Genomic DNA, 20,570 nt, shown 5'->3' with positions numbered 1-20,570 from the left:
TTTTCATTGTGACGTAATTTGTTTAGAAGTTTGAAATATGCAAGTGAATTTTTTTTTTTGGGCGAAATATTAGACATCAATGAATGATTCTAAGCTAAAAATGACAGACATTTTGAATCAGAAATATAATTACATACCTTCTTTTTATGGCTGGGTTGAAACAAAAGCGGTTGCGTGACGTCTGTAAACGGGGGTTTCCAGGGTAAAACGGACAAGTTAAAAATATTTTGGGGGCTTAGTGCACCATGAATCTGCTAATGCAGCATATAGACCTATTGTTCCATCAAATAAAACAGTTCTTTTGGCTTAAAATACAGCAGTTTATTTTAAAAATGATTATATTATAATGATTATTGTTGAATCTACAGTGCATTAGATATACATTGAGTATGCATGGGACACCATGAAATATGACGGCCTTCTGGCACATCGCCTCCAATAGGTGCCCTAATTCAGTGATACCTGTAGAATCCATTGTCTATGATTGCATCTCTTTTCAAACAAGAATCACGCATATGCGTGATATTTTAACGATGACGTCTTGCGTGTCAGTCACTCATAAAGAATGGAATGCTGTAAGTCTCTATAAGTATGTGTCTGCTTGTGCGCACTTTTTTTTTTTAAACCTTTCCTGTTCAACTGCTTGACACGGAGACTGGGAATCTGAGTGACCTATTGATATTAACAGTTGTAATTTATCAAATGGGAGTATGATATACTCCCATTGTGATTATTCATTGTGTTTCGATAATTAGACAAAAGCAGCGAGCAGAAGGTGGTTATGGGGGGACAGAAAGGAAAATACAAAAGGAGAGACACAAGAGAAGAACAAACCAGAAACCAGAAATACATTCAACGCCTACACTAACTATGAATATAGTATTGCTATCGTTAGCTAATTGTATTTCCGGTGGACACCATGTGGCGGGCCTGATGACCGAGGAGGAAAAGGAGAGGGTCGGAAAGAGATGTGATCAGGTGGGGTGGAGCGTACAGAAATCAGCAATGTGAGGTGTAGAACCCATTATGTGAATCAGTTGTAAGTAGAGCTGAAACGAATACTCGAGGAACTCGAGTTTAAAAACTGATCCGAGTAATTTCATGCACCTCGAGGACTCGTTTAATTTTGCCAGCTCTAAGCATCATGTTTTGCCCGGACTACTTTTAATGTGGGGCAACGCGCTGATGTCACGTGCGTAGACAAAGAAGCAATAAAAAAAATATAAGACACCTTTCTGCAGCCGATAGCCGCTACAAACTACGCTGACGTTGCTAAAATGATGCATGATGCGGTGGTAGCAGGTAGCATCTGATGCGTCTCATAAATATCACATATATGTTGAACTAGATGCAAAAATGACAGAGTCAGCAGTGTTAGCAAACAGCTGCCATCTTAAAGCAGTATACTTCTCAGCGCTAATAAATTAACGTTACTGTCACTCGCTCACGTAACAATAGCCCTGCGGAGGGCTAGGTTTCTATTAAGACCACTGTCGATGCGTGGCTAATGTGTCATACATACAGGCTTTATTTATTCTGTGAAAACATAGCGCTGTATAGTGATGAGGGTGTAAAATGAAAATATGATAAAGCTAACTGTCAATTTTAGCTCATTAGTCATTGCTGGATAAAACGCCAAGTAGCACTGGTCCCTAATGTGCTCCAATACAGCAGGTATCATACTATAACATTGACAAAGAGTCACCCGCTTCGTTAGGTTGCAATTATTTCTTTTTTAGGAACTTGTGGAACAACAACAATAACAACAGGAAGGCACATCTCTCGCTCTCCCGCACCTCCCTCACCCCCGCTCGTCACGCGGTGCATTCAGGAAGGCATGCAAATATCCCCGCTATATTATAACCTGATATGTTGCAATACATTTATTTTGAACACTGCAAAAACTTTCCTATCCGAACTTAGTTTAGACTAACTTAAAACTTGGAACATGGAAATTCAACACGTGGGGAAAAACACTTAACTTTTAAGTGATGTGTGTTACCAAGCATAATGGCATTTTTAGGTAAGAAATACCTAAAAATTAAATATATTTAATAATAATATTTATTTTATATAATATATATATATATATATGTGTTATAAGATCAAAAAGTTTTTGGAGTGAAAGCAGTGAATTGGTCTTTTTTTTATTCTAGTCACATCTGAGAGGCAATTGTTGGCTGTTTTCAACAATGTACATCGAAAATAAAGACATTGACTGCAAATGGTTCAATATTAGATGAAATGTCTTGTTTTCTCATGTATATTTATAATTGTTCTTTACCTAAAAAGTATATGTTTTATCCGATTACTCGATTAATCAATAGGATTTTCAGTCAATTACTAAAATATTCGATAGCTACAGCCCTACTTGTAAGTGTGGATATGCCGACATCCTATTATATGTTGCCTGATCACTAATTTCTGCACCAATAGTTTTTCTACTTGAGTGTACCCAGTCATGTGTGAATCCCATCAAATCAGACGTGTGATAGTCCGGCAGACAAGTGGAAATGCTTTGCGGGGGCCCCCCCCAGGGCCACGGACCCTACCCAACCTTCTGGCATGTCGCCTCCAATAGCTGACCTAATTCAGTGATACCTCTAGAATCCATAGCTCTCATCAAACAAAAATCACGCATATGCGTGATATTTTAACAATGACGTCTTGTGTGTCAGTCACTCATAAGGAATGGAATGCTGTAAGTCACCTGTGTGTGTGTTTGCGTGTGCGCATTCAAGTGTGTGTGTTTTCAAGCAGCTGTCAAGGACATTTAAGGGCTAACACAGCATTTGCTGAATACACATAAATCCCATGACATTGCATTTGCACAACACCACTTCAGGGAGTAACTAATGAACCGCTGACCTAGTGTAATGGCAGGTGCGTATGTGTTCGCTTGTGCATGTTTGTGTGAAAAGTTATCAGCAAAAGTTGCTCACTGAGTTTAAGAATTGTTTAGTTTTTTTTTTCTTTGGCACGTTTTCTGTTATGCCTCCACAGATGGGAAATTACAACCTTAGTCAAAAGAAATATCGTTGTCGTCGGCTTCACACTCGTGTCCGAGTATTAGTTTCAGTCGTTTGTTAGCCTATTTTCGTGATGGGTGTTTATGTCTCATATGACTTGAGAGGCCTAGTCTATGGTGGAATAATCGCTGGCATTGTGTACAAGGGAGGGTCGGTGGAGGACGGAGTTGTTGTTGTCTCTCTTGTCTTCTCCGTTTTGACTCTTCGTTTTCTGTTCGTTTTTTTTCGAAAGCATCAATTCCTTGGTGAATAGTTCCCTTCCATGTTTTGCGGTCCATGGCAGTTTGCTCCCACGACGACCCAGTGACAAAAAATACACAAAAATACACACGGTCCCAGGCTTCAACTGGGACCGTGTGCTTTGGTAAGATGAGACCAAGATTTAGCTTTTTGGCAACAAACACTCTAAGTGGGTCTGGCGTGCCACGAAAGATGCGCATGCTGAAAAGCACCTCATACCCACTGTCAAGTATGGGGGTGGGTCAGTGATGCTGTGGGGCTGTTTCGATTCCAAAGGCCCTGGGAACCTTGTTAGGGTGCATGGCATCATGAATGCTTTGAAATACCAGGACATTTTAAATCAAAATCTGTTGCCCTCTGCCCAAAAGCTGAAGATGGGTCGTCACTGGGTCTTTCAGCAAGACAATGACCCTAAACATATGGCCAAATCTACACAGAAATGGTTCACCAGACACAAAATCAAGCTCCTCCCATGGCCATCTCAGTCCCCAGACCTTGTTTTGTTGGCAAAAGGGGGTTGTACAAAGTATTAACACCAGGGGTGCTAATAATTGTGACACACATTATTTGATGTCAAATATTTTTTTCTTTATTTGGGATTTTTTCCCCACTGAATGAATGCACTTGTATTGAAGGTTGGATTTTTCTCTTTTTTTCCCATTAAGGTCCCATATTATTTGAATAAAAAAAATAATTATTAGAAGCTAAAAAACACATCCTTTTCAGGGGCGCCAATGATTATGGAGGGCAGTGTAAGTTAGAGCAGGGCGGTAAACCGAAAATTTACCGTCACCAAAATTCTTAACGATGACCGACGTAATTTTGACCATGTCGGTAAATTCGGTAAATTAATAAAACAAGAAAATATAGTCTTTTCATCCCGCTTTGATTCTGTGTTGTTCGTCTATGTTCATTCCCCTTTAAAAAAGCAGTGAATGTGCTTATGTAGGGAGTCACGTGATCATCAGGAAGCCAATCAAACAAAAGCCCGGTAAGCTGACGCTAGCAGCTAACGCTACAAGCAAAACGTGATGGAGTGTGGCTTAAGGGAGGTTCACCAAACTTTCAACCGACATTTAGTAGACTCTTGGTGGCATCCAGACGGGCTTTCACCCGCTGTCCTCCTTTGTTCTCACGATTTCCGGAGATGGTGCTTTCAGTGCGTTCTACTGGTAGCCAGGCTAACGCTAGCTAGCGGCTAACGCTACAAATGAACGTTATGGAGTCGGATAGCGGCTCTAACCTTGTCGAAACGGCTGAACTTAATGAGTGGATTGGGCACGGACTGCATCTAGCAATTACTATGTGGCGTTATTTTGTATCTGTCTGTGTGTGATTCCTCTGATAGCTTTTGTGATGGTAAAGCATTCAGCATAAAGTACAATCCAACGGCAAAACTTATAATGACCGAGAAATGGCCCCAGCTATTTTTATTGTGCGTGCATTTATTAAAAAATGCACTGGGGGGGAAAAAACCCTTAAACCATAAAGTAAACACTTGTATTTAATAATTATGTCACAGCAGCCATTAACAATAAGTTGTCTTTTTGAAGTGTACTGTTCAAGCTGCAAGTCATTTGTGTTACAATTACATGTTTGCACAGGCATATTGATTTTGACAATGTACATTGTTCAAGTCATACACGCTGTTATAAATGTTCATACTTGAATTCTTATTGCTTACAATTTTTATAAACTTAATGTTTAGACTGCATGTACAATTGTTAAATACAGTATATCAAATTGAATGCTGGTAAATAAATCAACAAGAAATAGTTAATCTGTATTTCATGCATTGATTCAGATTTTCAAATTATATAACAGTCCGCTTGGGCGAATTTATCGTCATTTATCGTTATCGAGATAAATCTGCTCAATTTATCGTGATACATGTTTAAGGCCATATCGCCCAGCCCTAGTGTAAGTATAATGTTAAGTTTAAAAAAAAAAAAAACTAACTTTATTATCATTGGAAAAAAGTAATTATTTTCCATAAAAAGCATGTGTGTATGACTTATACTCTGTTTACATTATACACACAAGCTCTTTCTCAACACAGACAGTTGACAGAGAGAAAAAAAACACATCTTTTACCACCGCTAGACACACTAAACACGCTGGAGTTAACTCTTGTAGCGTTGGGAAACGTTCATGATCGTGTTTACTAACCTTTAATTTTGTATAAATGCAAAATCATATTGGAGTTATTGCTTTCTCGGTAGCCACCCTCCGCAAACATGATTTACATGTCGGTGTGCCCTCTTCCTCGTCTTTAACTTTTCTGTAGCTGAAGTATTCCCATACCAGCGATTTCGTTTTCTTCGTTAGGGAGAAAAAGTTCAGGAGTTTCACCTCCTCCAGCCGTCGTGCAGCACAGCTGACTCACTCACACTGAGCAACAACCGGTGGGGGAAGGTTGAGCCCTGCAGCTGCAAGTATGGATTTCTCACTGCATTTATGCTACATAAACAGCTAATACCTTAGGGACTGTATGACGGAACATTTTTTGCGGTCTTGAAACTGACGTTTTCATACCACGGCATACCTTGAAACCGGTTATCAGCACATGCCTAGTGGCGTGTACTGTATATGTCTGTACCTCTACCTATTCGGCAACAAAACCTGGACCCTGAACAACACCAAAGTAGCCAGGCTGGATGGGTTAGGGTTTGGCAGAAGAGCCCTTCTGAGAACACGATGGAGTGAAATGGTTCCAACATGTCACTCAATTCAAGATCCAAGCACAGACCAAACAACTGCCTGCATCTGAACTTGCAGTCATGCAACGAGTTTGCAGGTTCAGCTCGCTCTAAGCAGACCAAGCTAGAGAAAACTGGTGAATTTGTTTGGGTCTCCACCTTGAAATGTGAGGGAAAGTATATATATTTTAACTATTTTAGCGTATCTATGACTACTGCATTTTTGCTTTCATTAACATAGTGGTATGACAGTTTCCTGTACGTATCTGTGTGTCTTATGTATATTATGTGTATGACAGCAACTATTTCTGAGCAGTTCCTTAAAAAACATTCTACTCCTTTTCTCTTGGCGTCAGCATCTTTTAATCACGCAGTTTAAGTCGGGCCTTACTGGAAAGTGCATTGTTTTTGGGAAACCCAAAAACATTTTGGGTGGTCACAGATGTCTTCAAGATGACGCACACACTCACATATAAAATGTTAGTGTAGCAGATTTTTTTTTTTTCTGCTCATCTCAATGTTGGAAAAAAAAAAGTTCCACCCCCGCACTGAATTTGCACAGTGGCTGTTTCATCATCAAGCATTGATTAACTGTATCGAACAATGCCTCAAATAATAGTAATAAAAACAACTTAAAAAAAAAATTTTTTTTTAAAAAGGAGCATGCTCAGGGAAATGCTATACCCACACTGGGATATGCTCAATATTAGACCTTTAAGAGTTTGGCTGAGGTCACGCATGCGAAGTTCAAATTCAGGTTTTCAGCAACTTTTTAAAAAAAAGTCCAAATTGGAAACACAATAGGACTTGGACGTTGTTATCAAGGGCATTGGTTTGGTCTCAATATTGGTAGGGACAATATAACAGCATAACATCAATGTACACTTTTTGATAATTTTTCTTAAATCTAGTCAAATATTTTTTCCATCTTGGTTTGAGTGTAAAGGCTGGATAAAAGATTAATGCGTCAGATTCTTCCACTTAAATATTACTATTATTATTTGTTCTTATTGAGGCCATACAACTAAAGGTTGGTCATTTTTTGAACTGAATCAAGAAAAAAATGCTATCTAATAATGTTTTGAACAATATTCTTGAATTAAGAACATTTCTGAAAAATGTTTGTTTTTGTTTTTTTTTGTTTTTTTATATTAAATATACAAACGTTTTGCTTAAAATAAGTCCGTTAAGCTTATTTTCAGCTAGGTATTTTTCTTATTTCAAGAAATCTACGTGAGTAAAATTTGCTTGAAACACTAGCAGATAATTTCACTTAATTTTAACAGATTTACACTGAAACCAGGGGAATTTACATTTTTTTCCTCAGTTTTAAGAAGGTGGGGTTTTCCAGTGCAGATGTATTGGTTTAGGTCAGGGGTGTCCAAACTTTTTGCAAAGGGGGCCAGATTTGGTGTGGTAAAAATGTGGGGGGCCGACCTTGGTTGACATCCTTTACGTAGAACAATATATTTAAGCAAATTTTAGCAAGCCATTCTCTGTGTCACGTTTGCTTTATTATTTTTTTTAAATGAATAATATCAACAATCTCGCAACTAGCCTTTGTGGTGTTCTCTTTCGATTCTCGGGTTCTTGCGAAATACTGCTGCTGTGAAATTAAACTAGCTTCAAGTTGCTTTAATTTCTCGCTACGTATCTTCCCTGTAATCTTGTCGTACATGTCAGCGTCTCTTGTTTAGTAATATCGCCTCACATTGAACTGTTCAAAAACAGCGACTGTCTCTTTGCAAATGAGGCAGACACAGTTGTTGCGTATTTTAGTGAAGAAATAGTCCAATTTCCACCTATCCCTGAAGCGTCAGCCGTCGCAGTCAACTTTCCTTTTTGTGTTGATTGTCACCATTTTAGACAATTGGGAGTTAAGGGTCACATGGGGTAATGTTGCTTAGAGTGCTGCTGCCTTTTAGTGGGTAAATGAAGAGCAGTATTTAGTGTGTGAGCTACTTCATATGCTGGTAGAAGTACTGCTGACCAATTTATTAAGTCTGTGTGCGGGCCAGACGTTATTGATTTTATGACAGAGGCGGGGGGCCAGATGAAATTTGACCAGGGGCCGCATTTGGCCCCCGGGCCAGACTTTGGACATGTCTGGTTTAGGTGGTACACCGTTCCATTCAAACCTTTGTTTTCAAAAACTACTAAAGAAACATTTTAACATTTTATAAGCAAATTTAAATTGCAATATTTAAACGCAGAGGTGGGTAGAGTAGACCAAAATTTTACTCAAGTAAGAGTAGCACTACTTAAAAACCTTACTCAAGTAAAAGTAAAATTAGTCATCCAACAATTGTACTCAAGTACAAGTAAAAAAGTATACAGTGAAATAATACTCAAGAAAGAGTAACATTTTGAGTAACTGCTTATTTTTTTTATTTTTTTTTAACAATGGTATATGAACGCTTGTTATGATGATACTGGATAATAACACATTACATAACCATATTAAGCCAAATAAATACCCCCCCCCCCCCCCCAAAAAAAAAAAAAAATCATTGAATGCTAATGAGAGAATAAAAAAACATAAATGAGACATTATTCGTCCAAAAAGCATGAGTGCCCTATGGTGGATAAAATAGTTCCTAGATTGAATAGTGAAGAGTTCCTTCATAATTACTGTTCAGAAATTAAAAGGAGCATATATCCGGTTTTCCTAGGTCAATCAGTGGCAAATAAAAACTGGTAGAGAGGTTAAAATCCGCACCTTCGACTCATGTTGAGAGCACCATATGATTGAGCAGGCTGGCATGAAGCTAGAACGGCGAGCTTGCGTCTGATTGGTATAATGCAGTCATGTGATTATTTTTGCAACGTCTTATTGGTGAACTCGGTAGAGCTACTTGCTGCTACTACAGCTGCTACAGCTACTCAGGATTGCTGGCAAAAAAATAATAATCTAATTAATCTAATAATAGCTTGTTTATTCAGCACCTTTGGATAACTTTGAGAGTCCAACTGAATGTAAAAGAGTGCTTATTCACCACCAAAAAAGCTTCGGGAGCAAAATAGTATCAGTGTGAAAATTTTGACAGAACACAGGCTGTGAACACGGGTCTGAATGTAGGGCGGGGGTCAAGTCGTCAGCCAATCAAACTTGCGTTGGAGGGGGGGGAAATGGACTAGCACATTCAGCAAGTGAAGAGGGGTCAATGTAAGTCTGAACATATTGAAAGGACTGTAATTCACTTAATAATGGTAAGGTTAATTCCATCCTTACAACATGGAAAGACGATTTAAAATTACCTATATTATTGAAGTCATTATATAATGCAAATAAGGTTGCATAAAAGTTGGTGGGGACAATTTAAACATCCTGAAAAGTTGGTAGTGTTTTGTCCCTACCGTCCCTATGCAAACCTACGCCCTTGGTTTTTATCTACTATTCTGTATATTTCATTCATGTGCTTGATCTTTGAACCCTTTATTCTGTTTACATCTTTTGTTTGCGTTAACACAAAAGTTCAGCACGGACTCGTTCAGCAATGCAGAGAGAAAGCTGAGTAGGAGAAGGTAGAACTTACTGTACAGAGCAGTGAAAAATATGGAGCTTTAGGGGTCGTGGGGAATAAAAGTTCATTGTTCCGCGAAGAACACCTCAGGAGATCCCACTGACCGTTGAACTTTCATTTCCTGTCTAAGACACACTCACACTGTAAGAGCAGCCACAGCCCTTCGCTTCCAGCTGTCTGTGTGAGCGCAGCTGATACACCGCACTGCTGACACATGACAACACACATACACTCACTGACTGCAGGCAAATATGTTTTTTTTTTCTCCTTTCAGCGCAGTTTCCTCAAATAAATGACAACTGATACTTAAAAGCAAGACTACACAACAGGGTGTCGTCTTCTTATTTTATGTAGCAGCTTATGCGGAATATGCAAATCTTATATTGTACCAAGTACAGTGGTATCTCAACATACGATCGCTTTGACACACAATCTTTTCGACATCCAACGGAAAATTTGACTCGCCATTGGTTTCTACATCCGGCAACATGCTCGAAGATAGAAATGATACAAAAATGTCAGCGTGGTGTGCGTGACCGTGAACTGGCTTAACAATACGGTCATACAATATCTACCATCTCGACAGTCCTCCTCCGACCTCCGTTCGCCAGTCTTAATGACTTAAGGTGACAATTGTTATTGTGGTAACATCGCCAAAGAAATCACCAGCTTCGTCAGGTTTTTAATCATTTATTTCATAACTTGTGCAACACAACACGCCTACTGTCCAGCACAGTTGACGCCAACAACAACAGAACATGAAAAGAAAGTAAAATCTACTGCACATATTTCACTGTCACGTCAGCCACGCAGTGTGTTCAGGTACAGCACGCAAAACACCCCCCCCCCCCCCCACATTAGAACCCAATTTGTTACATTATTACAGGAATTATTTTTATTATATTCAGATTTTTACTTATAATTTATTTGTTTTGCTTTGTGTAATTGCCATTTGTAATGGTACCAGCAGTATTTATTCAGGATTTAGTGTAGGTTTTCGGGCTGTGGAACGAATTAATGAATTATAATGTATTTTTATTGGAAAACACTGCTCGACATACGACCATTTCGACCTACAAACAAGGTCCTGGAACGAATAACCGTATTGGCCCGAATATAAAACGGTGTATTTTGCATTAAAACAAGATTGAAAAAGAGGGGGTCGTCTTATATTTGCAGTCTAGACATTATACCCATTCACGACGCTAGATGACGCCAGATATTATTGAAGTGATGTTCTGATATGACAGATCTCAGCTACTCTCCCTATTCACGACGCTCGATGGCGCCAGATATCATTGAAGCGATGTTCTGTCGTGGCAAATCTCAGCTACTAGTTCAACCAGTTTGCATAATTTTATTGCAATGTTTTTCCTTATTCAGATTTGTTTCAAGACTACGGTTACAGTTAGACTTCACTTTGATGGTTAATGCAGTTCTTGCAATTTTGTTGTTTTATTACAATAGATTGGTTTGTTTATTTATTTATTTATTTATTCAAAAACCAGAAGCCATTCATCTACGAATGTGATTGCACTTTAGTTTACAAATTTAAATGTTCAGATAATAAGATTTGAATGAGGCAAAATAACATGCTTTTTCTCTCAAATATATTGTTATAATCATTTGTTTCAGATGTACCATAATTATTTTCTGTATAAAAATTTATTTAAAAAAAAAAATTTAAAAAGTCTTATTTCAAACTTGAGTCTTCAAAAAGAGGGAGTCGTCTTACAATCAGGGCTGTCTTATAGTCGGGCCAATACGGTAACTTTGTATGTAGAGGTACCACTGTACTGTGAAGTTCTGTATGTCAGGAAATTTAGCTGGAAATGTCCACCAAAAGCAAAACGTAAAAATAGGTTCAAATTCATTTAAAATACAAAAGATTTAAATCAATGCTAACTTTTGTTATAGTTATCGCAAAATGTTTCCTTTGAATCCATTAAATATAAATATTAAAATGGGAAAACAGTTGAATTGATTACTTTTTACAATGCAAAAATTATATCATGATACAGTGATCCCTCGCTACTTTGCGCTTCAAACATCGCGCCCTCAGTCCATCGCGATTTAAAAAAAAAAAAAAAAAAACGAGCTGTCCCGAGCCGATCGCAGTCTCACTCTCCCTCCCTCCCTTTCAGGCAGTTAGTGCACTGGAGTTGCTTATTAAAGTAAACAATGATTGACAGACGTTGACGTTTGATGTTGCCAGAGAACAGAGCTTCAAAGCGCCGCATGCGTCAATCATCATTTCAATTGTTAAGCAGTTGCTGTGGCAGCTAATTGTGTGTAAGTGAGCAGCTTTGGATTTGAGTGGACTCACTGAATGAAGCATTTAATGAAGCCGAGCATTTTTCGGCTTTATTCCTGTTTATGAAATAATTCGGTGGGACATGTAACATGTTTAAAGCCTATGATAATTGTTACATTTGAAGTGCTTAAAACCATTTATTAAAATATATATCCATATTTTTTTTTTTTTTTAATCATACTTTGGGGGGGGGGGGCGGGGGCGGGACATGTCTTATCTATATATCTCTTTCCAATGCTAAATCTGAATAAATACATTTAACACACACACAAAAAAAAAATATTTAAAATATGCTACTTCGTGGTTTTTCACTTATCACGGCAGGTTCTGGTCCCCATTAGCCATGAAAAATGAGGGATCATGTATTTTTCAGACTATAAGGCGCACCCTCACTGAACGAGTTTATCTTCATATATAAGGCGCACCTGTTTATAAAGTGCATTAGTGCAGCAAAATACTGCATTTGTCATACGGTAATTATTGTTTAATTCATTATTTGTTATATGAAATACAATCAGAATTCACACAAGACTCATTGTCAATTAATGGGGTAAATAAATTATTTCAAGTTCACCTTATAGTCTGAAAAATACATTACAATTTTAAAGAGACCACTGCCATGTCCAAGAAGAAGCAGCTTTTGAGGACCAATGCATGTTTAAACTAGTTTCAGGATGATTTAATCAGACATAAAGGGTAGTACTTTTAAATAGCAACTGTTAGAATCTTATTTCATTGGAAATCTTTAGTTCAAGCTCCACTACAAATACTAAAAGGTCTTCAAGTAATATGTATAATGCAACTTCAAATATTCACTACATTATTCATTTTTCTTCATTAGAAAACTATTCTGTCAGCGGCTCCGATGGAAAGACTGAGTCAGTGACGAACCTCCAGCCGCAGCAGTCACTCAGCTCACTGCAGTCCAACTCACCAGGACCCAAGCGCTCCGGAAACACACTCCGGAAATGGCTGACCAATCCCGTTCGTCGCCTAAGTCATGGCAGCTCAGTTAAGAAACACCCCAACAACAAACAGAAAAAGACCGGTAAGGATGGCTCAATTTTTAAATTAGTAAAGCTAACTGATTTTTCCAAGTTAAGATATATGTTAAATGTCACAGAGGGAGCTGTAACAACATGGCCCCCACCAAAACTTTTATGGGAAACATTACAGTAGTCTAAAAGCAATTAAGACACTAAACTGTTTTCTCATGCTACTGTCACATGTCCAGTCCATTCATGTCAGCTGACTATCACAAAGTCTTTGCCCCGCTACATGATAGCAACCACTCGGCTCAGATGATTTGGATGGTCATTAACTTGTAGTCTTTTCAAACAAAGACATATGCACACAAATGCGCCATTGTCATCTCGTGTACCGTTTGGAGTGACCAAAACAAAGAGTGCTATTCTCTTGGGGACATGCTTGTTTATTTAAATTCAGATAAACACTGAGCACAGACTTAATGTGTGCACTTACTGTTTAATAGGTTCTGGGGAGGGGAGAGATGAGAGCAAGAAAGGGCAGCCTGACCTTAACCCACAAGATGACATCATTAATCAGGTAGACGGTCATGAACAAAGAACTCCTGTGTTCTACAATTATTATTTCACATAACAATATTATGTTAAGCGTCCAATTTTCCCATCTCAGCATATCATCAGCAAAGAGGGTAACCTCCTCTCCAAGACGTCATCTGGCACGCAGAGTGGCGGCGAAGAGGAGCAGGATGAGGAGGCGCATACACCATTGCCTCCACCCATGGAGATCATCAAGGATCCGTCGGCGCAGGACGAAAAGGTGAATCACTCGTGGGAAAAAAAATAAAATGATTTTGAAATAATATGTGAATGATTACAATGGTTTGAAAAAGTATCTGAACCTTTTGGAATTTCTCACATTTCTGCTGTAGTTACCATCAAATGTGACCTGATCTTTGTCGAAATCACACAGATGAAAAAACTGTCTATTTTAACTAAAACGACCCTAACATTTACAGGTTTTCATATTTTAATGAGAATAGTACAGTATGCAAACAATGACAGAAGGGGGAAACATAAGTGAACCATCACATATAATATTTTGTGCCCCACCCCGGCACAACAATCAGGACTAATCTTTGCCCATTCTTCTCGACAAAACTGCTGTAGTTTAGTCAGATTCCTGGGATGTCTGGCATGTATCGCTGTCTTTAGGTCATGCTGCAGCATCTCAATGGGGCTGGGCTTTGTCTTGGCCACTCCAGAACGTGTATTTTGTTCTTCGAAAACCATTCTGAAGTTGATTTACTTCTGTGTTTTGGATCGTTGTCTTGTTGCAGCTTCCATCCTCTTTTTAGCTTCAACTATCTGACAGACGACCTCAGGTTTACCTGAAATACATCTTGATAAACATTTGAATTCATGCTTGCATTAATGATTGCAAGTTGTGCTGGCCCTGAGGAAGCAAAACAGCCCCAAATCATGATACTCCCTCCACCATATTTCACTGTGGGGATGAGGTGTTAATGTTGGTGAGCTGTTCTAAGTTTCCACCACACATGACTGTTATGTGTTACTCCCAAACAATTCAACTTTGGTTTCATCAGTCCACAAAATATTTTGCCAAAACCTCTGTGGAGTGTGTACAAGTGCCTTTTTGCGAACATTAAACAAGCAGCAATGTTTTATTTAGACAGCAGTGGCTTCCTCAGTGAAGTCCTCCCATTAACACCATTCTTGGCCAAAGTTTTACATATAGTTGATGAGATATTGGACTGTGCCAGTGATTTCTGTAGTCTTTAGCAGACACTCTAGGGTTCTTTTTTTACCTCTTGGCATCATCTTTGGTGGACGGCCACTCCTTGGGAGAGAAGCAACAGTGCCAAACTCTCTCCATTTGTAGACAACTTCTCTGATTGTCGATTGATGAACATCCAGACTTTTAGAGATTGTTTTGTATCCTTTCCCAGCTTGATACAAATCAACAATCCTTGATCGTAGGTCTTCAGACAGCTCTTTTGACCAAGCCATGATGCACATCAGACAATGCTTCTCAAGAAAATTCTTACCAGGTCTGTGTTTTATAGTGGCAGGGCAGCTTTAAACCACTCACCAGTGATTGGGCACACACTTGATCTAAATTGTTTGGTTAAAAATGGTTTAAATTGCTCTTTAAGTCTCCTTAGGCAGAGGGTTCTTACATATTTTTCCCCCTTCTGTCATTGTTTGCATGCTATCTTCATTAAAATATGAAAACTTATAAATGTTTGGGTGGTTTTAGTTCAAGCAGACACTGTTTTTACATCTGTGTGATTTTGACAAAGATACGACACATTTGATTGTGTTTTTATGTAGAAATGTGAGAAATTCCATAAGGTTCAGATACTTTTTCATACCATAGTAGATGTTACAGATAATGAAAATACAGCATTACCCCACTATAATATGGTTTGTTATTCACACCCCGCTAATAACATATTATTTGAGTACTGTATTTTTCAGACAATACTTTTTTTCATAGTTGGCCAGGGGTGCAGCTTATACTGTGCAGTACACAGACATGTGCTGATTACCGTTTTCAAGGTATACTGCGGTATGAAAACGTCACGGTTTCAAAACCGCAAAATGTTTCAGTCATACCATCCCTACAGTATTAGCTATTTTTAGGAAGGCTCAACCCTTCCCCACCAGTTGTTGCTCAGTGTCAGTGAGTCACACAGCTGTGCTACACGATGGCTGGAGGAGGTGAAACTCCTGAACTTACCCCATCGAAGAAAAGAAAAATCGCTCGTATGGGAACACTTCGGTTACAGAAAAGTTACTCATGGCCACGGCTTAGAGGAGAAGGGCCACTCGACATGTAAAAGATTTTTGCGGAGGGTGGCTACCGAGGAGGCTATACTTCCAATATGATTTCGCATTTGTACAAAATTAAAGGTTAGTAAACATTGTCATGAATGTTTCCCCACCAGCTACGAGAGTTAACTCCAGCGTGTTTAGTGTGTCTAGTGGTGGTAAAACATTTTTTTTTTCTCTCTAGCATCCGTCTGTGTAAAAAGAGAGTGTGAGTATAATGTAAACATGATACCAGTCATACGCTCATGCTTTTTATGGAAAATAATTCAGTTATTTTTGTTCTTATGCTAATGATGTTGAGCTGTGGCTGTGCGTTGATGATCATCCAAAGGACTGCATTTATTTTTATTTTATTTACAATATACTGGACTGTCTCAGAAAATTAGAATACACGATATTCTAATTTCCTGACTGTCTCAGGAAATTAGAATATTGTGTATTCTAATTTCCTGAGACAGTCCTGTATATATACACAGGACTGTCTCAAAAAATTAGAATATTGTGTATTCTAATTTTCTGAGACAGTCCAGTATATATTTTTTTAACTTAACATTATACATTATACTTATTCCAATTTGCTAATTTGCTAAAGTTTAAAAAAAAAAATCCCTCTTCAGAGGGATTTTTTTTTTTTTTTTTTTTTCTTTAAACCGAGATATCTCTAACACATTTTAGAACTGTAATTGCAATACCGTGATATTTTTGCATAAGGTTATCATACTGTCAGAATCTCATACTGGCACATTCTTACTCTGGAGCGACTTATATGTGAAATTATCAACACATTCTGTTATTATATCATTTTACATGTTATTTTCAAACTAAACCGCAAGAGAGAGCCTGTGTTTTAGCATTGGCGGTAACTTTTAAAGACCATTATAAACAACTGAGAGGGGCTGAACAAAATGAAACTGAAAATAATCTCATATTCTGCAAATTACGAGCTCCAAGTAGTGAAATATGCAGCCGATAACGGTAATCAAGCAGCTATTCTATTTTTAAGTTATCTTTCAAATGACGTCTGTTCTTTGTGTTGGATTTTTAAAAATATATTTCCCCCAAAAATGCAACTTATACTGCGGTGCGACTTAAAAATGTTTTTTTCCTCTTCATTGCACATTTTTGTGCTGATGCAACTTAGACTTTTTGTCCGAAAAATACAGTACTTGTCTTTTTTTTTTTTATGAGATTCTACATCTCCCAGGCAAGTTTGCATGTAGCGTAGTATGACTTCATTATTGTACTGTGTTGTGCCACAGCAAGTCCGACAACACTAGGGACTACTGGAAGACATGTAGCATTATTAAGAAGACAGAAATAAAAAAGCAGAAACGCTTTCTAAGCTTTAGCAGGAGTCACCTTTTCACCTGTTCTGGATGGGTCTGGAATGCACCCTGCACGATGAACAGGTGATTATCAGATGTGCTCTTCTGTTTTTTCGGGCTACAATCTTGCCTCTGATCTGGTAAAAGAATTTCAGATATTTTCAGAACTGATAAGAGAAGTGATTAAGAAAACTAGATAGCACAACCAGACAAACAAGCAGCATGTTGTTATGAGATCTCTTTAGAATTGTGGCGGTTTGTTTAATAAAGACATAGTGTAGGTCAGGTGTGGCCGCACTGTTTTTTCTTTTTATTGTTTTCCAAGGTACTTTTCAAGCAGCAGGATTTCCAAGTTCCTTTGTTTAAACAAAAAGAAATTGAAATCCTAAGTTTGAAAAGTAGATTCCTCCTTATTCACCTTACTCTCTTAGCTCCTTAATGGTGTCATAGTGTTATGAAAAGTCTGAAAGTGCCCCAATATGACATTGTGGGGAAAAAAGAATATTTATTCTACCTTAACAGGAGGAAGTGGTTAGCTTTCTCTTTCGGCATTTGAATTTAATGCATACTGCCGATGTTTTGCACTGATGGAAAAGTGGAATGTGACTCATTTGTTGTGACTTGTGTAAAAATGAGATCTGACTTGCTGTCATGTAAAGCCAATGTCATGGAAATCAAAGAGAAGACACCAGGTAGGGTGGGTGATCTGTATCTGTATGTCAATCGAAAGACAAATGCTATAGCAAGGAAGCATGATAGACTAACACATGGCTTTTTCTATGAATTAGCGTTTATTTTTATTTTTTTTATTTTTTTATGAGGAGACTATCTTTTTCTTCTTTCGTTCTTTATTTTCCCTTCAGGCATGACAAATCCAAACAAACATACATCATTTATATGTGTGTACACTTAATTCAACCCGAAAAGAAAAGGGCAGACGGGAGAAGCCGAGCTTATTGAATCCCGCCCCCAGTATACCATAGGACGCAGAAAATATTGCATAACAATTTTTGACATTCAGATTGCGTAGTGATTACAAGGGTTTTCCGACGAATCGACTGTGCTCCAAGCCCCTGCAGAACAATCGCAGCCAGCAACGCAACAAAAAGAAAAACATCCTCGATGTCTTCCACTTCAAGTGTGGTCAGACACGGCGTCCACCATCTATCCTACACATATCCAGACTTGAAAGTCTTTTCCTGGCAGGCACGTTGCTCAGGTTCTGATCACATGGTAGTCCAGGGCACTCAGTGACCAATTGACCAGTTCTATGTCATTACAGAATGTCACAATACTACCATTAGAAGACAATTGTCTGTGCATTTACAATTTCAATACTCTTTGAGATCGTCCTCGATGATGATCAATATATTGAGCACCTCTGAAGCAGCTTTTTTTTTTTTTAAACACAATATTGTCAGTGGTTTTGTCTCAGCATTCACACAATGACCTTATTCAGTTGGAACCTGTATTTGTTCCTGCTACTCACTCTCTCCTCCAGTCAGGATACACTTTACTGTCAAGCTTCCCTTTTCAAGCTTTTTCTCAACTATTGCCTTCCTTCCTAACACGTTGTTCTTTTGCCTTCTCCTCGTCTTCTTCTCTCAGTCGTCGTCCTTGCTAACATCTCTGCAGTCGTCTTCTGAAGTGCCCTGTGCTGCCGAGCTGGTTAGCGCCATAGAAAAACTGGTTAAAACCAAGATGGTGAGTGTGGGTGTGTGCATGCATTGAATTGTCTTTCTGTCTGGTTACATTAGATGTGAACTAGTTGTTTCCTTTTCTATACACCTACTATCTTGTATTGGGAGATCTCCTTGTGCTTCTAATACACAAAAACTTGAATAAGTACCATAATTTTTCGACTATAAACCGCTACTTTTTTCCCCCTCATTTTGAATCCTGCAGCTTATAGTCCAGTGTGGCTTATTTGTTGATTTATTTCAGTTAATAGTTGTAAATATTTGACTGTGGCGTCATAAGACTGTCATGAGACCGTTATAATTATGACATGACACTATCATGGGCATTACTGAATGCTTATGACAGATGTCATTAAGTGTCATCCAGCAAATTATATCACTAACTCCATTTATATCCAGCTCAGATCTTTTACATCCAGGGGTCGCGTTAACCGAATATTTTCCGTCGTTGACCGTTTTTTTTAAAACAGTGACGGAAAAAACTGAAGTCCATCCATCATTTTGACAGGTTGCAATTCACACCCCAGACCACAGGGTGGCGAGTGAGCATATTAATTAGCTATTGTCTCTCTTGATGCATGACGTCGTTGGCCTTACTCGGAAAAATGTCAAGGCAACTGAGTGTTTGCCTGGCACGGCCAGACTGTTCTTTCTGTATTTTTCAAACACTGAGAGAAAAGTCTGGGATACAGCCTCTCGAGTAGGTACAAAATCAATCAACAAATCAGATTTGTTTATTTGCGTGACGTGTTCTTCACGAGCAACGTCACTCTTGCGCGCCGAAAGTCGTCTCTACAACAACACGGATGGCAGGAGAGCCGAGAATATGTTCCAATCCGCGGTAAATTCAGTTTTAAATTAGCTAAAACACATCGACACGAGACATTGACAACATTCTGTCTCGCGCTAGCCATGTTGAATAAACTCCGTTCTCCTCGTATGTTTATTTCCGCGCGCAAGTCCCTCGTCCTGCCCTCGTCGCTTTGCTAACGGCACGTCTGCCCGTCGCTGATTGGTGCACTCCGCTGTCTGTTTGCCTCTTGTTAAGCTTGTTCGGACAGAATATTAATTTAAAATGAATGAAAACTAAATACTATTGAATATGTCATCATTATCATTTTAAAAATGTAAGTGACGGGTAAAAATAGATGATGACCGGATTTTTATGACACTGTCAGTCAAAATGACAGACAATGAAAAAGTCTAGCGCAACCTCTGTTTACATCCATTCAAAAATTGAGATAATTTGCCGCATGACATTAAATGACATCTGTTATAAGCATTCATTTATGCTCATGACAGTGTCATGTCATAATTATGATTGTCTTATGACAGTCTTATGGTGCCACTGTTAAATAAAGTTACCAAATACCATAACTAGTAATTAATGATATAACTGGAACAGTAACTGAAGAAAAAAGTAACAGAGAACATGAATTTTGATTCTAATTACCATCTGTAGCGCTGGAATGCATGCTAGGAGGCATGTTTGATGACAACTGTTTTGGCAGCAGTTGGCAGCAGAGGTTGACTGTGAGCCTGTCGCGATATGCAATAAGTCAAATTTTCTCACGGTAAACAAAAATAAGGGCAGTAATTTTTCCTGCTACCATTTATTGCCGCGTGCATACATATGTGCGTGCTTGTGCTGCGTGCACTCGGCACACGTGCGTGTTGATTACGTATGAGACTCCAGTAGCTTTCACAGATTTTTAATGGCCATTAACACACCGTGGAATTAAAGTTCAGACATACAAAATAAGGAAACACTTCTATATTAAAAGTAAAATGTCAGCATTGCTACATTGAGGCTAATGGGAAAAAAGACAATTTCCTAACCCCTTTGTCTGCTATAAAATATTGACACTCTTCTTCACATCGCAAAATTGCGGGTAAAAGG

The 20,570-nt window shown here is 38.5% G+C and overlaps 1 protein-coding gene across 3 annotated transcripts in view; it reads left to right on the top strand.

The window, feature by feature from the left end:
- The window catches only part of kalrna (kalirin RhoGEF kinase a), a 288,022-nt gene that overhangs the window by 210,265 nt on the left and 57,187 nt on the right, over positions 1-20,570 (top strand). For 2 of the 3 annotated variants that reach the window (XM_057853377.1, XM_057853376.1), the window contains 4 exons: positions 12,648-12,854; positions 13,299-13,372; positions 13,463-13,609; positions 18,579-18,674. In XM_057853377.1, coding sequence (XP_057709360.1) covers positions 12,648-12,854; positions 13,299-13,372; positions 13,463-13,609; positions 18,579-18,674 — 524 coding nt within the window. The remainder of the gene's footprint in view (positions 1-12,647; positions 12,855-13,298; positions 13,373-13,462; positions 13,610-18,578; positions 18,675-20,570) is intronic. The other variant, XM_057853375.1, reaches the window with a different exon arrangement.

The sequence above is a fragment of the Corythoichthys intestinalis genome, chromosome 12, assembly GCF_030265065.1.
Source record: "Corythoichthys intestinalis isolate RoL2023-P3 chromosome 12, ASM3026506v1, whole genome shotgun sequence".
NCBI lineage: Eukaryota > Metazoa > Chordata > Actinopteri > Syngnathiformes > Syngnathidae > Corythoichthys > Corythoichthys intestinalis.
The sequence above is the reverse complement of the archived record's forward strand: the minus strand, read 5'-3'. Positions and strand labels throughout refer to the sequence as shown.